The sequence below is a fragment of the Orbicella franksi genome, chromosome 3 (assembly GCF_964199315.1).
Source record: "Orbicella franksi chromosome 3, jaOrbFran1.1, whole genome shotgun sequence".
In the NCBI taxonomy this organism is placed as follows: domain Eukaryota; kingdom Metazoa; phylum Cnidaria; class Anthozoa; order Scleractinia; family Merulinidae; genus Orbicella; species Orbicella franksi.
The window spans coordinates 19,871,813-19,894,868 of NC_138147.1; the positions used below are offsets into that span (position 1 = coordinate 19,871,813).

The 23,056-nt window shown below is 41.5% G+C and overlaps 2 protein-coding genes and 1 pseudogene across 2 annotated transcripts; all 3 read right to left on the reverse strand.

The window, feature by feature from the left end:
• Nucleotides 1–7,439: 7,439 nt before the first annotated feature.
• On the reverse strand, nucleotides 7,440–8,954 carry LOC145482632 (uncharacterized; annotated as a pseudogene).
• Nucleotides 8,955–9,494: 540 nt separating this feature from the next.
• Nucleotides 9,495–10,856, reverse strand: LOC145482389 (uncharacterized). The gene has a single exon (XM_081461022.1). The coding sequence runs from the start codon at nucleotides 10,854–10,856 to the stop codon at nucleotides 9,495–9,497; it is 1,362 nt and encodes a 453-aa protein (XP_081317148.1).
• Nucleotides 10,857–11,110: 254 nt separating this feature from the next.
• Nucleotides 11,111–13,681, reverse strand: LOC145482391 (uncharacterized). Its single transcript, XM_081461023.1, has one exon. The coding sequence runs from the start codon at nucleotides 13,679–13,681 to the stop codon at nucleotides 11,111–11,113; it is 2,571 nt and encodes an 856-aa protein (XP_081317149.1).
• Between the last annotated feature and the right edge of the window lie 9,375 nt (nucleotides 13,682–23,056).

A 23,056-nucleotide genomic window follows, 5' to 3' on the forward strand; every position in this document is an offset into this window, starting at 1 on the left:
TACGACAGAATCTGTGATGAGTTCGGAATAAAGCCATGGAGTGATTTTCGCTTCACACGCAAGAAAAACCACGGGCTAGGAAGCATATACATCAGTGTGTCAGGGCACGGATCAATGAAAAACCTCTTAGGGTTCAATAGATTCAGTGATGAAGGAGGGGCTGCAACCAAAAGAAACTTGATTTCTTACATATAGCCAGACAGCCAGACGCAATTGCGTCCACTCAGTATGACTGGTTCGCTCCAAACCAAGGCTTTGGTTTGATGCAGGCGGGCCTTTTACAGATCAATCAGTCAATCAAAGCCTTTGTATACTGAATCTTCGGTTCGCAAGTAAATGTACACAGCAGTATTCTTGGCAAAGGAGGTAGAGCAAAAGAAGCCCAGAGTGAGTTTCTGGTTTTGATGGAAGATGCAATAAGACAACCAGACTTGGCCAAGAGTGTGCAAAGATATCAGCTTGCTGTTGATGCAGCAAAAGTTAGACTCCATCTTGCTGTGTGTCCCAGGGCATGGCTAATGCCCGCAAGCATGATCATAAACAAAGAAAGAACAGTTGGCTATAACAACAAGCTGAAACAAGCGATTTCTGGTATGAAACTCGGGGTTAACAATGCAGTGAATCCAGGCACAAAAAGGGCCCTCCTCAAACTAATGGCAGGAGGGCCATCAAAAATTAACCAGCCAAACAGCCACCCTTCAAACCCGATCCACAAGGCCACAACCGCTTCAAAGAACCCCCTCCCTCAAAGAGCGAGCCCGAAGCACCCACACAAGGAGGGGAAAAAGTAGAGCCCACTGCTTCGCAACACAAAATAAACAAAACCGCTGTTATTGATGGTATGGTAGGAGTCGCGGCTTTGCTGTTGATGGTGCTGCAACGTTAGCGCCGCTTTTTAATGTATTTTTCAAAAATGAAGGCAACAACCGCCAAAATCAAGAGCCAGATGTGCTCGGCAAGATAGCTTACCACTTGCTCAGCTGTTTTGAAAAGGAAGCTCACAATCGAGCCAATCAGCCCAGGCAGCATAGAACTGAGTTTTGCACCTCTATCCGTAAGACCGTTCCCAAAAGCTTTGCTGGTGGCTTTCAGTAATTGAACTGATGACAACCCCGATTGTAACCCCTGTGGCAAGAAAAATGGCAGTGACAGTCAAGCCATATTTTTCGCAGATTTCTGGTACTTTCTGTGAGAGGTGCCCTCTCTCTTTCTCCAACCTGAGTTTGCAAAAGTGTGAGCTCTTTTTTTCTGCTACTCTGGCCTCTGCGGCTTCTTTTTCTGAGGGTGTGGTGTTCTCATCTTGGATGATCACCTGGTCTTCCTGGTTTTGGTGCTGCAGCTCGCTTTCTCGTTCTTTCAAGTCATCTAATGGTTTTGTGCTTTTTAGCCTTTCTTCCATGGATTTCTTTCACTTTTTTGTGTGGCGATGCTCTGAGTCTGTCGACCTTTGCTTGGGCTCTTTCTTTGTTTTTTTTGCCTGTTTTTCAAGTGCGGCCACTTCTTTTGATGCATTTTCAAAGGCGGTTTGTAAATTCTTTTTCCGCTGCTTCAGACTGCAAAGTTCTGCTTCACTTTCAACGTTGGTACCTTGTTCATATTGTATGGCATCAATCTGAGCTTGTGTCCTCTTGAGTTGTTGTCTAAGCACTTGCATCTCTTGAGATGCTTTTTCCTTTTCTGCAGCAAGCGTTTCCACCTGTTTTAATTGGTTTTCAGCTTCTATCAATCTTTGACGTTTTTCTCTGATGGAGTCGCGGTCTTCAGCTATAATTTCAATTGGGTCCAATTTTCGGAAGTCCACTTTCAGGAACCTTTTTTTGATGAAGTCTTTGGCTCTTTCAAGCATGGCCGGTTTGTCATCACGTATTAAGTTGCCAAGCAGAGGGGTTTCTTCATAAGAAGTTTCAGGTGGCCTGGTCTGCTCGTGCTGCCTCGTTTGCATTTCTATTTCTTCGCCGCTGTGTTAGGGAGTGGAGGCCGTGCCTGGCTGACAGGGCTGGGTTGTGTTTATTTCTTGTTCATCATCATCATCATTGTCATCGGGATCCTCTCTCCAGGCATCGGGGTCAAAAGTAGGGTTGTCAAAACTGCCTTCCACTGTCGCAACATATATATTTTTTGTTTTTTTAACTAGGAAAATATTTACAGCTGTGTATATCTTCTTTGAAGAAGGGATTCTGTGCCAGAGAACCTGTGCAAAATGAAAAGACATTACGTGCCCTGAAGGCCGAGCGTGTGGTCAAGCGCATCACCTTTGACCGCACTGAAGCCAACTGCGGTGAGACGCTAAATATTTCTGTGCCCAAACTGAACGAGAATGAGATTCCCATGCCAGGTTCGCTGGCGCTTTGCTTTGACATCGACTTTTCTGGAGGACACGCCAACAACTTGCATGTTTCCGCCATCTTGCACGTGTGAAAGTTTTTTTTGCATGTTGAAGCTATATTGTGGAATGAAGAGATGTTGTGTTTGAAGACCTCCGGAGGAATGGACACAGAAGGTTTTAGAACTTTGTTTGTCTAAACATCCAAATGCCGTTTTCTCCTGAAGCAATACAACACAAGCTTGGCTTGCATGTAATTGCAGAACCAGCCAGGAAAGCAGACTTTTAGTGAAAAAGTGGTAAGTTCTCCGATCATTAAGCACCTTGATTAAGTTTACTATGATACAAATAAACTTTAGTAGATGTTTTAACGGACGGTCAGCGGTCATGGCGAACAGACATGTGATTTCTCGGTCCTCCATTTTGTTGTGGATCGCAAGGATTACTGTGCTCATATGTCTACTAAAAAGCTCTTTAAATAGTAGAACATACAAAATTGTTGGCAAGGATGATTCAGTCACTCACTTTTCACTATTTTCGCCTTGGAACAGTCACCTTTCACGAGCTGGTCGAACGACGAAGCAGACATGGTCGGAAATTTCTTTCCGCTCGTATCTCATTTTATCCTAATTCACAGTCCTGCTTTAACTTATCGAGACTTATAGTGAGCGCAGACATCTGCCCTAATCCTGGTCCAACGGCTACTGTAAATATTTCAGCCAAGTGTGCCATGTGCAAGAGGACAGTCGCGAAGACTTATCGTGCTGTAAACTGCGACTCTTGTTCAAAATGGTGCCACATAAAATGTGGAGGTGTTTCTGTAAACGAGTATCGCAGACTGCAAATGGAAGATGAAATCCCATGGATATGCCCTATTTGCACAGTACCTAGTGATCCTGAGCCACTCCACAGCCTTGTTGATGACTCTACCCTGGAAGTTCTACACACACACGACCTTCAGGTTTACAATGATCTGGAGCCATTAATTAACACGCAAGGTCTAAAGGTTGCCCACTTAAATGTTAATGGATTGACGAACAAAATGTCGGAAATCAGATTCCTTCTCCAGGAAACGAGGTTTGACATCTTAGGGTTAACTGAAACACACTTGAACAACAAAATTGAAGATCACCAAATATCTGTTGATGGATATAAATTGGTACATAAAGACAAAATGTGGAAATTCCTGGGGTGGTTGTGTAATGTAGTACAAGAATTGTCTGAATGTCATTGAAAGGGATGATATCTGCTGAAAAAGTGACCTTGAGCAAGTGTAGATTGATCTTATGCTTGCATCTCAACAACTTTTACTAGGAACTTTCTACAGACCCCCAACTGACAATCAATTCTTTGACAAGTTCCATGCAATCTTAGAAGATTTGTGGCTAAAAAGATCTAACATTATGATCATGGGTGACTTCAACTCTGACATTAAATCAAGTGTGGGAAAATGCTTGTTGAAAGTTACCAGAAATGTTGGCTTAGAGAATGTCATTAAAGAACCTACAAGAACTACAGAGTTTTGAAACACAATCATAGACCTAATCTTCACTTCTCATAGATCCAAGGTGAAAATTGCAGGCTGTTATGCCCCAGGCATTTCTGATCACCATCTTGTATATGCTGTAGTTAATTTGCAGAGACAAAAATCAAGTCCAGTGATCAAAAAAGTGACAGATTTTAAGAACCTTAATTGCGACAAACTCAGACATGAGCTCAGTACAGCACCTTGGAGTGTCTGTGAGATACATGATGACGTAGATGATGTTGCTTGGGCATGGGAGTATTTATATAAGGACGTTATGACTGATCATCTGAAAACTAGAAAAGTAAAAGTGCGCACTAATGGTTTGAAGTGGATGAATGGCAACATCAGGAAGGCGATGAATAGAAGATATGCCCTGCTAAGAAGAGCTCAAAGTAATCCAAGTGATCCAGAAGCTTGGAAACTGTATCGTCGACAACGAAATCACGTGACTAAGATCATGAGAGAAGCCGAAGCAGAATATTGGAATGATAAGTTTAAAAATGCTAACAGCTCAAGTGATTTCTGGAGGGTGGTACGTGAAATGCAAGGGAAGTCAAAGAGTAGTGTGGGTGCAATCAAAAATGAGGATGGAAACATCATAACCAATGCTAAAGATAAGGCAGAAAGCTTAAACCATTTCTTTTCTAAAGTTGGTGAAAGACTTGCAAATGGTATCTTATTGGATAACAGTGTAAATGGACATCACCATATTTACCAAGTCACTCTTACTGCTGAGCCATTACAACTAAATGCTCACAAAATTAAGAGTTATTGACAAAAGAGTTAAGCCTGGAAAAGGGTGTTGTCCTGACAACATAACCGCAAGAGGACTCAAACTAGGGGGTGATGCTGTAGCTGTCGGTCTATCCTATATTATGGGAGAAAGTCTAAAAACCTCAAAGTATCCTTCCCAATGGAAAATGAGTAAAGTAAAAGCTGTACCCAAAAAGGGAAATAGTTCTGAAAGAGGTGACTTCAGACCCATTTCCCTGTTGAGCATCCCAAGCAAAATGTACGAGAGTGTTATAGGGGATCATATTGACTGTCACTTTGTAAACAAAGGACTGTCCAGCGAAAACCAATGGGGTTTCAAACCAAATAGATCTACAGAACTTCTAATGCTGCACCTGACCGAAGTGTGGAGACAAGGGCTGGATAGAAATAGAATTGTGGGTGTTCTGTTTATTGACTTTAAAAAGGCATTTGATTCCATTTGTTATAAAACAATGGCTCTTAAACTCCAAGCCTGTGGAATTTCAGGAAATGTGTATAATTTGATTGTTGATTATTTGTCTGGGAGAAAGCAGTTTGTTGAGATTGAGGGTCAAAGATCTAGTGAAGCGGAAGTCAAATTCGGTGTACCTGAGAGCTCAGTACTTGGGCTTAGGCTTTTTAGTATTTATGTCAACAATCTTCCATAGGTGCCTAGCTGTGGAAGGATGGAAATGTTTGCTGACGACACAACTTTATATTGTATTGGCGATTCCATTGATGATGTCTGTTCCAAGATCCAAACCTCAATAATTGAAATAGCTAAGTGGTGTAATAGGAACGTTGTGACTATTCATCTTGATAAAACCGAGATTATGCTTCTTACCCGTAAAGATTTCATTGGTCCTCTAAGACCAGTTAAGCTGGGTGATCACATAATTAGTTTTGTTAATAAGTCGCACTGTCTTGGTTTCACGATTGATAATAAGTTAAGCTGGGGATGCCATATAAAAGATCTTACAACATCTATGACTAAGAAGGTGAAGCTATTACGTAGGTTTAAAAGCCTTCCTTCCCAAATATTAGAACCAATTTACTTTAAGGGTATTCTTCCGAGTGTGACCTATGGAATAAGTGTATGGGGAAATTGTAGTGAAGCGAAACTAGACGGTCTAGAGAAAATTCATCTTAGTGCAGCCAAACTCATTTTCAAACAACAGATACCACCCTCTTGGAAATCATTAAGTTATTTCTACAAGGAGAGGCTCCTCTGTCTGACACATAAAGCTTACCATGGGTTTTGCTCTGAACAAGTTGCAACAATCATTAAGAAAAGTCCTAATTTACACAATATGAGAGACAACTTTAAACTTACTCTGGACAGACCGAACTCTAATGTTGGAAAACTGTCGTTCAAACATAGATCTGCAATGGCTTGGAATTCTTTACTGCAATCAGTTAAATCCATAGAAGACCACCATGGATTTAAAAACAAGCTTCGTTATCTTTCTACAGTTATTGACAAAATTTCTTTCAACCAATCAGCCAGAATTTACACTAAAGATTTAACAAATTGTAAATATTTTTAGGAATTCTAATTTAACTTGTAATCATATTTTAGAATTTTACACGTTTTTGTAATTATTAGGTTTATTAGGTTTCTTACTTTTTATTTTGTAACTCTTAATTAACCGCAGGTCCACATCAGCTTATGCTGCCTATATACCGACCTGCGTAAACAAATAAATGATGTATGTATGTATGTATGTATGTATGTATGTAACTTTCTTGTTTAGGACATCATGCGTGCACTTGTTGACAAGCTGGTTGTGAAGTTTGGGGGCACTATCCTGCAAGACACAGTTGGTTACGACATCTAGAAAACCTTTGAGGACCTTTTCCTTTCAGAGGAAAAGCGAGACAACATGGTGCCTGAGGGAATACAGAGCAAGAATTTATGCAAGATCTGTTCAATTGCAGGGGACAAGAAAACTTTGGGCATCTTTGCTGAAAACAAACTGAATGAAGTTTATGGAACCAAATATCACATCAGGCTTGACCATATCCTGGCTGACCCAGGTGTTTTCTATCCCCAGGCTCTTTACAATGACCTCGTTTTTGAACTTACCCTTGCCCCAGCTTCACAAGTGGTCAAAGGCTCTGACCCCACGAAGCTCAAATACAAGCTGACCAACATCCAGCTCGAGTAGGAAATGATCCGAAGCAAGACACTTGCAGATGAGGTGGACAGCATTTACTCCAGTGGCAAGGAGTTTGCTTATGACCACATGTTTCATCATAAAGTGATCCCATTCATGAAAGGCACTGACACAAGGCTGAACATCATCGTTGATGCCCAAAGAAGGTCAATGAAAGACGTCCTCCTCCTCTTCTTAGAGCAGTATTTCCTAAGCACAAGGGATTCAGAAAAATACATTTTTTAAAGTGATTCTTTTTTTTATTGCAATAAATTTCACCTAAAATATGTTAATTACCATAAACTACTTACAATACAATACTTATGATAAACTTACCTACAATACGTTTTTTTCAACATTAACATAACGCTACATACAACACTACGGGTAACTACTGTACTAATAATAATACTATATAATTACATAATTGCTAAGATGAAGATTTTGTGAGGTTTTTTTTATTGCAAGAGGTAGAGGACAAATTGAACTAAGCGAAACTTTCTATTTTCAACATACAATTTAGTTTCTGGACAAAAGCATCTCAATTACATGTGTGTTGGTTGATATTCTGGAAATGAAGGCAGAATTTGGCATAGAGGAGACAGAAAGTTATTTTTTTTATTTTATTGTCGTTATCAGTAACAGTTCTGAAGAGTATTTCTTTTCAGCTTAATGTGATGGAAGAGTTTTCCTTTTCATTAAAGCAGCATAGCACATTCCGGAGGAAGTCAACTGCAATATGACAACCTAACAAGGAGTGAAGTAAAGAGTCGTCTTCCCCGCAGTAATGACAGCTCTTGTTGTCTTCAGTTCCATATAAATGTAATTCTTTTTTTTTTTTATCTGCTTAAAAATTGTGCTTCAAGAGAATGAACAGTGGAAGGTCACGTTGCCACTTGCTAGGGCCAGTTGCGCAAGGTTCCCTCCTGTTCAAAAAATCCAGTTGTAATCTTTACATGAAAACTCCATGTTTTAATCTTGACCTTTACCTCAGAGTTCCACAGTGTCGTACAATTTTTCTTAGCCTTAATATGCGTTTCTACGCATCACATCTTAATCTACGTTCGCTTCGAAATTCTCTGAGCTCTCTTACAAAACTTTCTTCGCGAACTTCGCGAACTAACTCACATACTAATTCTCAAAGAGTAAAGTTGCACGTACTTATTCAAAAACAAAATGTCACGTGCATGTGAAACTTATCACATCAGTCAGAATATAAATTGCCTGAGATTGTAAATCTAATGGTTATGCCGTAAAAGTACTTCACAGGTCGATACACATGCAAAAGACACGACAGCGGCCCCACAAACGTCAAAGTCTAAACGTTTGTCAATCATGGTAAGTGTCTGTCCTAGCCATCCACTAGACACAGCTTAACAACAGGGCGGTGTAACTCCGTGCTGGAAGTCTTCACCTTGGCGGATCGCACTCTTGAATATCGTCCCACAAAGATGTCTGTTACAGGACCCAAATTCCACTTGTTGCGGGGAACATTCTCTTCCAAAATGAGCACGATATCTCCCACTCTAACATTTCGTTGATCCTTCAGCCACTTTTTTTTTTAGGAAGTGAGAATTTTAATGATCCCGTTTGTCCTCTTTTTCATGCACGACGTTTATGAATATGCCCTTATCAGGCCTCCGCATGTCGTCTCTAAGTCTTCCAGAAAAAGGGTGCGTCTTCCTAAAAACTGGCAAGTCTAGGCTTTCCCCAAAATGAAATTTGTCTTCAGCTAAATAACGAAAATCAGGACGTACGCTGTTTGAGTAGCCAAATGGGAGAGTTATATTACCCACCCTGGGCCACGTGGGTGGATAAAAAATACGATAGTGAAGTACACTCCACAACAAAACGAGGGAATATTCAGACCACTGACAAGCATTTGCAATCATTATGTCTTCTTTGCAGTCAAAAAAAACACAGCAAACCCCTGAGGACACAACAACAAACTTGGTATGAAAGAACGTTTCATACAAAATTTATAATGGCACAAGAAAGAAAAAACAATAGCTGTGGCATATGCCTGAGAAAATTCTGTCATTGTACCCAGTAAAGACCACTCCTGTTTGATCATTCTTTTGTCCTCTACAGCAACAGATAATTCAGGGACAAAATCTTCACTCTTTTGTACAGCAGCAACTGGAAAATGTCCAGATTCTGGAACTGAAATGCTTAGATTAGGGCAAAGCAGCATGTCTAGCTCCCCATACCATAACCTTTCCAGTTAAGTGAAGGAGGAAGAAACATTCCATAGTTATCGGCATGTATTTTCCCAAGTGCTTTACTCTCAAAGAGTAAAGTGTCACGCACTTATTCAAAAACAAAATGTCATGTGCACGCGAAACTTATCACATCAGTCAGAATATAAATTGCCTGAGATTGTAAATCTAATGGTTATGCCGTAAAAGTACTTCACAGGTCGATACGCATGCAAAAGACACGACAGCGGCCCCGCAAACGTCAAAGTCCAAACGTTTGCCAATCGTGGTAAGTGTCTGTCCTAGCCATCCAATAGACACAGCTTAACAACAGGGCGGTGTAACTCCGTGCTGGAAGTCTTCACCTTGGCGGATCGCACTCTTGAATCTCGTCCCACAAAGACGTCTGTTACACGACCCAAATTCCACTTGTTACGGGAACATTCTCTTCCAAAATGAGCACGATATCTCCCACTCTAACATTTCGTTGATCCTTCAGCCACTTTTTTCGTTCGCTCAAGGTTGGTAAATATTCGCTAATCCATCTTTTCCAAGATGTCGGTCAGGTATTGCACCTTTCTCCATTGCTCCCTGCCTAGATGGTCTTCCCTGATGAAAACCCCTGGGGGCAATCCAGCCACCTTTCTTTGCAGCAAGAAGTGATTGGGGGTCAACGCTTCCAAGTCGGCAGGGTCATCTGACGCTGCTACAATCGGGCGGTTCATAATGAATTCCACTTCGGTGAACAGAGTTCGCAACGCGAACTCACTGGGCAATCTGTCTCCCACGATAACCTTCAGGTGCTTCTTCGCACTCTGCACCAGTCTTTCCCAGACTCCAGACATGTGCGCCGCTGTAGGAGGGTGAAAAGTCCAGTTGACTCCTTTCTGCTGCAATTCTTGGTAGATCTTAGTGTTGTTCCAGCCCCTGATTGCTTCTTTTAATTCATGCTCCGCCCCAACAAAGTTAGTACCTCTGTCCGATCTGATCTCCTCAGGAGGTCCCCTTTGGCTGATAAACTGTCGCGAGGCCATGATGAAATTGTCGGTCTCCAATGACAGTACTAGCTCCAGGAAAACGGCTCGCGTTGTTAAACAAGTGAATAGGCATCCCCAGCGTTTTGCTGAACTGCGGCCCCATTTAACCATTAGTGGCCCGAAGAAATCGACACCGGAGAATGTACAGGGTGGCTTGTACAGTTGCAATCTCTCTTTAGGAAGGGGAGCCATAACCTGCTTCATTGGCCTCTCATTCAGCCGGCGACACTTGAAGCAACTTCTAATGATATTCTTCGCCAAACCTCTGCCTCCGAGTATCCAGAACATTTTTCTCGTCTGGGCTAGGGTTTGCTCTCTACCAGCATGGGCCAGACTTTCGTGACAGTAGCGAACAATCAGCTGACTAATGTGGTGTTTCTTTGGGAGTATGATCGGGTGCTTTTCGTCGTAGGACAGTACAACTGCTTCCTCCAGCCGACCTCCAACACGAAGAACCGCCTCTGCCAGCACCAGTTTCAACTTTGCAAGTCTGCTGGAACTCTTTACTTCCTTGTCGGCTTTGAGGTCTCTCAGCTCTTCAGCGAAACTTTGAGCCTGAATTAACCTCATGATTAGCAGGGTTGCTTCATGTAGCTCCTCTGTGGTTAATGCTTCTGTATTTGAAGAGGTTTTCCGGTTCTTTAGCCAATAGCAAAAGCGCACTAGCCAAGCAACGCAACATTGCAACTTAAACCACGAACTATAGTGAGTCATCATCTTGTAAACGCATGGGGGTTCTGAGTTGAGTCCAGCGTCGGGGTTTTCGATCTTGATTGAATGAACTTGCACTTCACCCCGAACTTCAGGATCGTCTTGTGAGACTTCGCCAATCTCTGCTTGAGATTCTCTTCTGATTCCCATAGAAACTGTGGTCCTTTCCACCAACGATACTGATCGGTCAATTTCTGGGGCTTCAAACCACGGGAAGCGTCGTTAACTGGATTCAATTTTCCTGGGCAGTGTCTCCATTGGTCTAGGCTGGTTATCTCACGAATTTCAGTAATCCTGTTGGCTACGTAGGCGTGAAAACGTTTGCTTTCGTTCTTGATGTACTGCAAGGTAGTTTGAGAGTCGGTCCAGAATACTACTCTTTCAATCTTGTAGGTTAACTCCTCTCAACAAACTTGATAAATCCTGGCAGAGAGCATTGCAGCTTGCAGCTCGAGTCTTGGGATTGAAATCGGTCTCACTGGCATCGCCTTTGACTTGCCAATCAGGAAGGAACATTGAATAGAACCATCCTCATAGACGAACTGCAGATAGGAGCACATGCCGTAACCCTCATCTGATGCGTCAGAGAACTGATGGAGAGAGATTTCTTTGACTTCTCCACATAGCTTCTTAGCTTCTTCACTAAAGATCTTGTTATCCTCAGCGGTTCTTTTGAGACAGTAGTTTGCACAGCTCGGAGAATCTTTCGCACCAAAAATGTGAGAGACCATCTGGAACTCCTCAGGAGGCTTATGGAAATCAGTGTCTTCCCACCATAAGAAACGAAGGGCGTCGGCGCCCTTGGGAGGTACTTTCACCTGAAGGAACATAGATTGTATGTCTGCTGCAAGTACGATGCGTTCTTGTCTGAATCTCAGTAACACACCAAGCAGACTGTTTGTTAAATCTGGCCCTTGATTCAGCTGACTGTTAAGGGAGACCCCATCATGCAATGCTGCGGCATCGAATACCACTCGGATTTTTCCCGGCTTGCGTGGGTGGAAGACGCCGTGGTGTGGTAGGTACCACGTCCTGGAACTTCGAGCCGCAGCCTCATCTTCTGTCAACTTTCGTGCATATCCTTTTGTCAAAAGGTCATCCATAAAGCTCCGGTACTTACAGCACAACTGCTCATTTGTGCACAGCCGTCTTTTCAGGGAATGAAGTCTAGCTACAGCGGTCATTCGGTTGTTTGGTAACCACGGATTCTCGTGCTTCCACAGCATTCCTACCTCGTAGTGGCCATCTACTAGGCGAACAGAACTGTTCAGCTTGCCTAAGGCTTCTCGATCCTGAACTGACATCCCTTTCCTACTGCTGCTGATCGAATCAATGTTCTCCAAACCAAGAAACTGACTCATTTGTTGATCTAACATCTCCCTGCCATACTTCAGAAAGTTTACATTTACTTTGTCAGATTGGCTTCTAATGTTGCTATTAAGCGGACCCATAATGGCCCACCCAAGTAGAGTACGAACAGCATATGGTTCTCCCGCTCCACCAACGCGAACTTCCTCCTGTATCTGGGCTTCAGGGACATTTGCTCCTATTAGCAACGTAACTTCTTCTCCACTAATCTCTGGAGGCTGTATGTCCTTTAAGTGTTCCCATTTCGACAGGTCCTGCGGCCTAGACATGTTCACATTGAGGCGTTCAACAACCTTGACATCCTTAATCTGAATTCGATGGCCTTCTGGACCTTCCATTGGTAAAACTGCCAGGTCCACTTTGCCTACACATACTGTTGACTCCCCAGTCAAGGTACAAACTGCCAAGGACTCTAAGCTCTTCACTCTCAACTTCAGTTTGTTAGCGGTAGGTTTAGCAATAAACGACTCCTTGCTTCCCGTATCAAGCAACGCCCATGTGTTGACTGAGTTCCCATTTTCTCCCTCCACCCTTACAGGGACCACTTGCAGAGCAACTTTATGTGAGGTGAACGCTGTCGGACTGCACGCCTTGTAGGATGCGGACTTGGCAAAATTTACCGTACTGATCGTTGGGGTTTCACTGATAGCTTGGTCACAGGTGAAGGCAGTGGAGGTACCACCATCGGCCGTCATCACGTTCGCGGATACTCTAACATGGTCCTGGTTTTGACTAGAGGAGAATGTACTACCATTGCCCATCATAGTGCTAGCGGTTACCTTGACTTGGTCTTGGCTTTGGTAAGGGGGGTCAATACACTGCGACGTGGCGTTGTGCAAGAGGAGATGTTTCTGTGAGCACAGGTTGCACTTCGATTTGGCAAGGCATTGGGAAACGAAGTGTCCCTTCCTCAGGCAGTTTAAACAAAGACCTCTACCTCGAACAAAGATTTGTCGTTGTCTCACAGTCATGTTCTTAAATTTATCGCAATCGGCCAACTTGTGGGATGCCTCGCAATTCATACATTTAACTGGGCGGCCTGTACCTCGGGAACCATTCTGGCCAGGCAGAGAAAGCTGCGTTGCTAGCGTAGTCACTTTACTGTCAGTTCTGCCGGGAGGAGGCAGAATTTCTCTTGCCAGATACATTTGCCACTCTGCTTGTTTGCCAATTCGTCCAAAGATTGGATTGTTTACAGCATCTGCACGTTTCTCTACAAACTCCACAAGGTCTTTAAAGCTTGCCAACATCCCCCGCTCGCGGATCTGTTGCACTTCATCTCTCCATCTAGCCTGATGGACAGTAGGCAGCTTTCTGGACATTCTTCCAAGCTTTGACAGGTTCATTTCTGACAGGGCGTTCATTTCTTTCAGAGTCTCGTATAAGGTCCTGCTACAATCTGCAAACTCTCTCAGGCCTTCTCTGTCACTGTTTGAAATGTTTGGTCCTTCAATTAAAGCATCAACACATGCTTTGGCTATCATGTGTGGCTGGCCAAATCGTAGCTCCAATAATCGCATGGCTTTCTTAACTCCACCAGGCGAGCCTTTGAATCCTGCTACAGCCTTTTTTGCGTTGCCCTCGAGAAACTGCAGCAGACGGGACATCTTCTGTGTTAGACAGACTCTGAGACTCCACCATTTGATGGAAACGTGTTTTGAATTTGAAGAACTCACACGGATCTCCAGAAAACTTTACCAATTCCAGGGGGGCAAGCTCACACCTGTAGCAATCAGGTTCATGTTAGTGACAACACTCTCGAGAACACTAGTACAGTCAGTATTAATAACCTTAAATGAAGCTCCGCGTTCACCATCTGGCTGAGGAAAAGGAGGAGCCCTAGGGTTCAATGCTGATCTCGGAACCTCCTCAAGAAGTCTTGGATCTGGAACGCTGGTACACGGCTGAGACCCTTTCAGGCAAGTTTCAGGAATAAATGGTTCAAGCTTCTCATTTACTTGCGGATCAGAGTACTGGACTACCTTCTCCAAAGCAGCTGGCTCAGTAGATGGTTCGTTGACGATAGGCACTTCTTCAGACCCTTTGCTTCTCTTGTCTAAATCCAAATGTTCGTAAAAACGAGTCTTTATTTGAGCTAAATCAGCCTCGTCCTCGGCGTCAGCTATCTCATTTTCTAACTGTAACAGCTGCTGTTTCAACTTTCTCTCTTTAGCTCTCTTTAACTGAGCCAATTTCGCTTCGGCCAAAACGCTTTCTACTGCAGCATTTTCACGTGATCTTGAACCACGACTTGAACGTCTCGATTTTCGAGAACCAGTCAAAACGGAACTTTGTGCATCTCTAGGAAAACTAACACGTTCTTCGGAAATACCTGGTTCCCGAGCTGAAAGCTGCAACGCTCTCTGCCAGGATTTATCGAGTTTGTCGAGAGGAGTTAACCTACAAGATTGAAAGAGTAGTATTCTGGACCGACTCTCAAACTACCTTGCAGTACATCAAGAACCTTGACCTTTACCTCAGAGTTCCACAGCGTCGTACAATTTTTCTTAGCCTTAATTTGCGTTTCTACACATCACATCTTAATCTACGTTCGCTTCGAAATTCTCTGAGCTCTCTTACGAAACTTTCTTCCCCAACATCAAGAATCTTGACCTTTACCTCAGAGTTCCACAGCATCGTACAATTTTTCTTAGCCTTAATATGCGTTTCTACACGTCACATCTTAATCTACGTTCGCTTCGAAATTCTCTGAGCTCTCTTGAATATAAATTGCCTGAGATTGTAAATCTAATGGTTATGCCGTAAAAGTACTTCACAGGTCGATATGCATACAAAAGACATGACATTACATGTTAATTTAGATAAGTCGATCGACAGTGATGATGACGGGTGAAAAATGGAATTCCCTGGAGTAAAAATTGGATTGGTGCCAAAAAAAGTCCCTTGCCTTTTCCAGCAGTCGTTTAGGGATAGCAGACAGAATTTGAAAATAGGTGATAAAATTGCACTTAACTGAAAATTTCAGACAGAAATCTGCAAAATTCAAGTACACTCCAGTGGAATCAAGAATGTCACAAATTGAGTAGACTCCTTGGCCAAAACCAATCCTGATAAAACACAGTTTTATCACCTATTTGTATTTCTTTGTTGTTAAAAAAGGATTAATTCCTGGTCTCTGTTCTTGTCATAGATACTCGTCAGTTCCAAAAAGAAACTCAGAATTTGCTTGTAGAAGGATGGCATTTCAATCGACTTTAGGAAATTTTCATCAAAGTTACATTGAAGCAAGAAGTATAAGCCCCCATATTTGTTAAAGAAGGAACATGGGATGACTTTCCAATTTTCTGTCCCCCAGCTGTCACTTTTTAGGAGCTTTTGAATCCATGGCAAATGTAGAGCCTTACACAAAGTTTCAATGTGTGTTACACACAGACCACCTTAAAATACATCTTCCCCAACCTGTTGAAAGTCAGCATGACGATCAACGGCTCATCCAACATGCTGTACAACAATGGCCTTGAAAGCAAGAATATGTGGGGCGAGGTCCACCTTTTTTCTGTATGAAGGAAACTGCTACATATACATGATTTGAAAGAGTATCTCAAGGACAAGGAGATTCGCCCAACCTGTTAAAAAATAAGCGTATTGCTATGCACGATGGCTAGCATTGCAATGATGATCAAAGGTGCAATTCTTAACACCGCTGCTTTCACCGGCAGCAACTATCTTGCTAAATATTTGTCTGGCGACAACGGAAAAGCCGCATTGGCGCATAAAGTGTGGCATGAAAAAGCTCTTGAGGCATATGAAACTGGTCAAGCCAAATACATGTGCAACCGCACCAAGCTTTTTGATTGGATTGAAACCAACAGGGAAATTAAAGCACAGGGAAAGCAGAACTTCATGAACGCCAATTATGCATTCAAATGCTATAACCAGGCGCACCCAGACCAGCAAATCAAACCTTGCAAAGAACCTCAATTTACAGACTATTGTCAACCCCGTGAGTAGGAGCAACAAGGCAAGCTGCTTCTTGTGGGCAGCAGCGATCTCACACTTGGTTAGGCAGTTTTTTGTTTTCTTTGAACTTTCGTGGGCGTAAAATAATGGACACCAAGCTCACCAAAGTCTTCTACAGCCCCAACGGCCACTGGAAAGGCATCTCTGCCATCAAGAAATTAGCAGAAGCCTCGAAAGTCCCTGAAGAAACTGTCAAGCAGTGGCTTATCAAACATTCCTTGCCCAAATTTTGACGTGTGGTCTCCTAATGCGGTCCACCAAGCAGACCTTTGTTTTCTGCCACACAACAAGCTTCCCAGTGGCTGCAAAGTTTATAAATACGCACTGATTGTTGTCGATGTCACCAGCCGTTACAAAGAAGCTGAGCCTCTGACCTTGAAAGACTCTGCTGAAGTTGTGAAAGCTTTTCAGTCGATTTACAAGCATAGCCCTTTGATGTGGCCCCAGATGCCGCAGGTTGACCCTGGGCGCAAGCTCATGGGAAGCGTGACCAAAGAAATGGAAAACCTCAAAACCTATATTTGTCACGGGAGCACTGGAATTCAGAGACCAAGCCATTGTTGAGTGTTTCAACTGCACAGTTGCCGAGCGATTGTTCGGTCATCAGTATTCCATGGAAATGCTCCTGCCTTCTGGCCAGCAGTCGACTATGTGGGTCAAAAGGCTTCTCAATGTTGTTGAGGCACTGAATAACGAGGCCACAGGCTTGTCTGGTAAAAAACGAGCTGTCGCCATCAAAGACAAGCCCGTTTCGGCAAAACTTTCCACTCCATACCCAAGGCCAGTTGGTATAAATGAAAAAAAGATCCCCTCCAATGTGAATGTTCATTATCTCTACCAGCCTAGTGAGCTTGATGGTGGGACTCAAAGGGCTACAGGTCCAATCTGGTCTTTGAAAGTCTACACGCTTGAAAGGGCTGTGACAAAGCCGAACGAGCCTGTTGTATATTTGCACGATGGGCCTAAGTGCGGGTTTGTCCGCGAAGAACTATTGATTGTGCTGCCAAACACACTGCTTCCGCCCGCTCAAGTCATGTTAAACTCGATTGGCTCAGTGTGAATCCCATCTGGCAGCACCCAGCGTTTGCCATAATAAGCTCTCAGCCCCAGCTTCTGCTGCTCATAAGTGGCCATCCTGCTGTTAACCATAAAAATCCTCTATCTTTGGCTCTATCAGTGCTGCTGTTTAACGCTGCTTTGAAACGCTGCCAGGTGATGTTATTCTGTCTCTTCGACATGCCCTTCATGCTGAACTTCTTTTTTTCGCTGTCTTGTTCATCAGCATTGTAGCACTTTGAACATACAGTATTGTGCAAAAGTAATGCAAATAAATTTCGACGAAATTCCTGGCTTTTTGTGGCTTTTTGAAGAAATTTAACTCAAAACAAAATTTCAAGGAAATTTCCTTGCATTTTTGTGATGCCCATTGTTGCAGAACTGTGTACCACCTACCGCAAGTTATCGTTTGATAATTTGCAGTATGTGATAATTAGTCATGTATTTTTGAGCGATAATTCGTTCTTTCCGAAAATTCTCCGCGTTTTTTGAATGATAATTTGTTGTCCCCAAAAATGCACTGCAAGTTTTCTTACGATCTCAGCTTTGACACATCTAAAGGGGGTGGGGTGGAAAAGTTTGTGACAAGAAGAGCAAGGTCTGGAAAGTAAGCAAGCAAAAAATTATGCATAATAGTTTCAATAAAACGACTCTGAATGTTGATTATAACTTTCCGAACACTCGTGAACCATTACAACTGCAGCTTTTTCCTGAATTCACTCTCCTAAGCTAAATACAACTTATACAAGTCATTTGATCTTTTTCTGGCCTATTTCTCATTCCCATACCCCACACAAACAAAAATAGAATTAGAGTACAATGATTAATAAAGAACAAAAATTAATATGCAAGATTACAATAAAGATACAAAACTACAATTTATATACTAAATGAAAGAATGGCGAGGAAACTTCATAAAAACCACAGGGTTTGTAAGCTTAGGTTTCCTCTCAAGAAACACTAGATGACTAATTTAGACAAACTTAAATTGAGAGTATCTAATTTAGATAGAGTAAAATTGAGAAGGAAATGAGAAAAGAATAACTTCATTGAATTTTTTTTCCAATTACAGCAAATGATGTTGATATTACACTGATCATAATACGGCAATAGTGGCAGTGCTCCAGTATAGTTATGACCATGGACTGGTAAACAGTTTTTATGAGCACTGCCTGCTAACAATGTACGGCTAGTCGGTAGAGAGGGGGCGGGAACCATCAACACATCTTCAGGGCATCTTTATTTTCAATTAAAAAACATGGAGGCCCTCACAGAGTGAGTAGTACGGGTAAAATATTTCTTTACTCTGAAGGAAGAGACAATCAAATTCCAGACATAGTGGCACAAGCAACCAGAAGAATTCATCCACTAAACCTAGCAAAAGTTCCAAGCACTGATTATGCTGTTCAGATGTACACTAATGCTGACGGTGTTGTGACCTGTAAATTTTCATTTGGCAATGATCCTCTGGCCAGTGATTTGACACAAAACAGAAATTTTTCAAAATGTTAACAGGAATGGTTCCTTGATGGAGACCTGTCCTGTCATTCATTGACATCACGAGACATTCATCCACTAAACCTAGCAAAAATTCCAAGCACTGATTATGCTCTTCAGATGTACACTAATGCTGGCGGTGATGTGACCTGTGAATTTTCATTTGGCAATGATCCTCTGGCCAGTGATTTGACACAAAACAGAAATTTTTCAAAACGTTAACAGGAATGGTTCCTTGATGGAGACCTGTCCTGTCATTCATTGACATCACGAGACATTTATCACCCTGATTATTCTCATTCCAGATCAAGGGAAGTATTCTTTATATCAGAATACAGGAGGACATTTGCTGTGCCAATTTGTTTTAGTAGATTCACTTTCTGCTCAGATTTTCTCTGTTCACAAAACAGAAAACCGTTTAAAATGTAAATGATAATTTCATGGAGAAATAACCAATTAGACTTGGGGCAACCATGAGCCAGTATTCCTGTATGTTGACATGCTGGGAAAAGTGTTGTCGCTCCCACACTTGCTGCTTTGATGCGACCATCTGATGAGGGGTGGGCTGGTTACGTGTCATAAATTTGAACGCAAATTTGTTTTGTTCAAAATGCAAGTGACAATGTTGAGTTTTCTACTGTGCCTTTTGGATACAGGCATTTGATTGCCTAAGGAGGCACCCAAGGTGGGGCATTTGAACACCATTTTTCACCTCAGGGATGGGAATTTGACCAACCAAAAATTCAAAATGTCTAATGCCCAGGGGGGTTGCTCGGGCGGATGTTGAAGTTTCAAATTGACTGGTACATAACCTACTTGGCCAGTTTTATGAAGGAAGCAATGTTCATTAGTTTTCTTATTTTAATAAGAAGACAACTTCCAAGGTCTTTTCAGTTTTGAAACTGCTCGAATTTTGAATTCTAAATCTTAGATCAAACATTGGTGTCCATGAAATTTTGTGTTATGTTTGCTCCTGGCTCCCAAAAGGCGAGATAGCTAGTGTTCAGTTCTCAATGAAGGGATGGCATTGGAAGTAGGAAAGCCTGGATGGAAGGACCCTCTTGAAGAATGAAAATAAAAACGCCCTCTTTGCATGCGATTAGTTTCGAACTTGGACTCCCCACTGAATTCTAAAAGAGCCTAGCTTGATCATTTATTCAAATTTACTCAAATCCTGGAATAATTCTAACAACAAACAGTTTTAGCAATATCACATTGCATAGCAGTAACAATACATCACTCTTGTTTCATGAATAAACTTACACATTCTTTTTTCAAAGAAGCACCGTGACAAAATTCGTGACTTAAACCATTTAAGTTTTATTCTCTGTAAGGTAACACAACTTCAATAGGGAGAAGATCTTAGAACTTTCTTTTTAGTTACATTACATCAGTGAAGGTAAACTATATACTACCTTATTGCTTAAATATTTTAACTCAACGTTCAAACTTTTGGGAAAGTTTAGTGTTTTTTTAATGTAAAACAAAGCTGATCTAAAGTCAAAGCATTGGGCGAAGCTTAAACTCCTCTTCCAAATGGGCAGATTCGTCGTCTTCAATACCATAGGGGATAGTGTCAGTGTCACTTTCCTCATTTGCACCATTGTGGATGTTGTGGATAGGCTGCCCTAACAAATTGCAGATTTTGCGCACTGGGTATCAGTATGTGATTCATGGACGTGCAACACAAGGGACATTTTGAAGCATTTGCGCTGGACACATGCCACTGTCCAACGCAGAGAACACATCCCATAACAGCGTAGCAAGACGCTTTGGCTGCGGCTGGTAGTGACACAGTGTTCAAGCAAATGGGTACACTTGAAAACTGATTTCAACACTTTTGCAGCTTCTTCCTCAGGCGAGGAGACTTCAATGTTGCTAGCCATCTGAACGGGTTGTTGGGACTTTGATGGATGAAGTTCCAAGAAGTCATTCTCATCTTCGGGTTCTTCAGCAACCATTTTTTTCAGCTGTTCCAGAATCTCCTGTTTTTGCCCTCTTTGTTCTCCCTCTTCCCTTCCTTAAGTTAGGCATTTCATTCTTCTTTACAACCATAATCTTACGGCTACTTCGGAACTGTGACCCTATTTAAGGTCATTCCTCACATTTGCATTGCGCATCCTTACTGCGCATAATTTATGGTGTCATTAGCGCACGCTTGTGCACGCGCATATTGAAAACATGACGGATTTGCCTTGATATTGAGTTCTGTCAGTTGAAAAAATGGCTCTAGCTCACCAACGAGCACGGGCACCCCAATTTTTTTTCCAGTCATTGTAATCAACTAATCATAAGCTTTGCGTGAGAAAAGACTGATCTAATTTCTATTGCTGAAAATTGAATAAATAAGAAAAATAGCAGATACACTGTGGTCTTTTCTATTTTGCAGTCGGTAACCACGTCAAGAAATTTGGTTCAAATTTTTAATCAAGGATTTAGCTTTCTGTCTGAATCATACTTAAAATGTTTATTTGTGTCTGACACAATGTATTGACTGTAGGTTAATGCGTGTTCTTATGAGTCCGGGTTCACAAAGATTTTGAAATTGCTGGGAATGCGTTCTTATAATAAGCATTAAATAATGCCAAAATGGGGCATTTTCAATGCCTCACTGCTCCTTAAAGAGCATGAGCACCCCCCTTTTTTATTTCAAAATTGAAGTTATCATATGACAAATATTCAGTGGACAAAGTTTGAACGAAAATCTATTGTCACTTATTTCAGAGGAATTACCTTAAGAGACCACAAAAATGCTCTTAGGTCCAGAAAAATTGATTCAATAGGTTTGAACAAAACAAACGGTATAAGTTCCTTAAGTCATATCTAAATGAACAACGTATCCAATTACGGCCAGCACAACATTAAGGAAATTCATTCATTGAATCTACTATTCTTATGTCTTAAAGTAGTCTTTTCTATATTTACTTGTAGTTAGTTTGTTTCTCCTTTCCATGTCTTTTTTTTCCTTTTTTTTCAAATATTGGTGCTGTGCTTTTTCTAGTATTAGGTTGTTTTGAGTCCTGCCCCCATCTTGACAGGCATTCTTTTTTATTTTATATATCACTGAAAATAAAAGTTGTTAAAATTTTTGAAGAAAAGGATCGCTTATCTTTGGTCGTCTCACCTGGAATTATTGGAAGATGCTTAGAGTCCCAGAGATGGACCTCAAATCTGAGTTGCCGTTTCAGTCTTTCTTGGATTCTATCCATTGAGGCATTTTCCTCCTTTAAATTAAGATGCAGTTGATATTTCTCATACATGTGGCCAGCTAGAGTTATTTCATGGATACGAATTTTATCTTCAAGTGTTCAACTCGCACTGAGATATTGAGTTGAAAATGAGAAGATAAAATTTTTATTCACAAGCGGGTATGTAATATTCTGTTTATTACATAAACATACTATGATGTTTTTGACGATTTTCCGAAGGTTTCCGACCACTTTCTGAGGATTTCCGAAGATTTTCCAAAATTGTTCCAAAGGCCAGATGAAGGCTTCCGAACATTTTCCAAACATTTTCCGAAGAATACCGAAGATTGCCGAAGATTGCTGAAGACGACCGAAGAAGATCCAAAGATGTTTCAATCATACATCAACAAATTTAAGTGTAGTGAAAGGGACAAAAGAAAAATGTTATCAAAAAGGAATGATATCTTTACAGTGTGAAAGAGAGAAACAGTATCGTCACTGTGTGATGAAGATATGATTTTTTAGTAAAAGGAAGAATCCTGGTATTTCACTGGTGTTTATATAATAAATCCTGATCTTCCATTTAGGTCTTAAAACTGTTTGCATTCCAGGTAGTGGCTTTTCTTTTGTTGTCCCTTGTCTATATTGAATGTGCTGTTTAAAAAAACTGCACACAAATTGGGATGTCGTCACCTTGGCAAACATGCATATCTGCTGTTATGCAATCCCAAGCTTCCTCTTTTTAAAAAACAGTCAGTAGATCTGATCTTGACCTTGCCTTTAGGTCATGAAGGTTATGCAGTCTTGGGTGATAGTGGTATAAATGCTTAGTCTAGATCTAGAATAAGGATATAGTTTAGAATCACTCTGTTGTAAATGCTGTGTCTTAAGGGTTACCATATGCCTTTTGAAGTGTTTTGCATCTAAGCAATGTAGCTAATTTGACATGAAACAACAACATGTCGGGGAATATTTTATTTAGAAATATTTTTTTCCCAAGAGTGATTTATGTACAATCACTCCACATATTTCAAAAATGTTCTGCAACTTTTCACTGAAATTGAATATGGCAAAATGCAGACACACTGTTTAAGCACTTTGGGTCTGGAACCTGAGTAACGAATTAAATTAGCAAAAATTTGCATTGACCTGTAGCTTTGTAAAGGTGATTTGGACCATTAGGGGGCATGGATAACTGGAAAATTCATTTTATTTCAAAATTCTCGGTCTCGTTGTATAACCAGTTCTATAAGCTTTAAT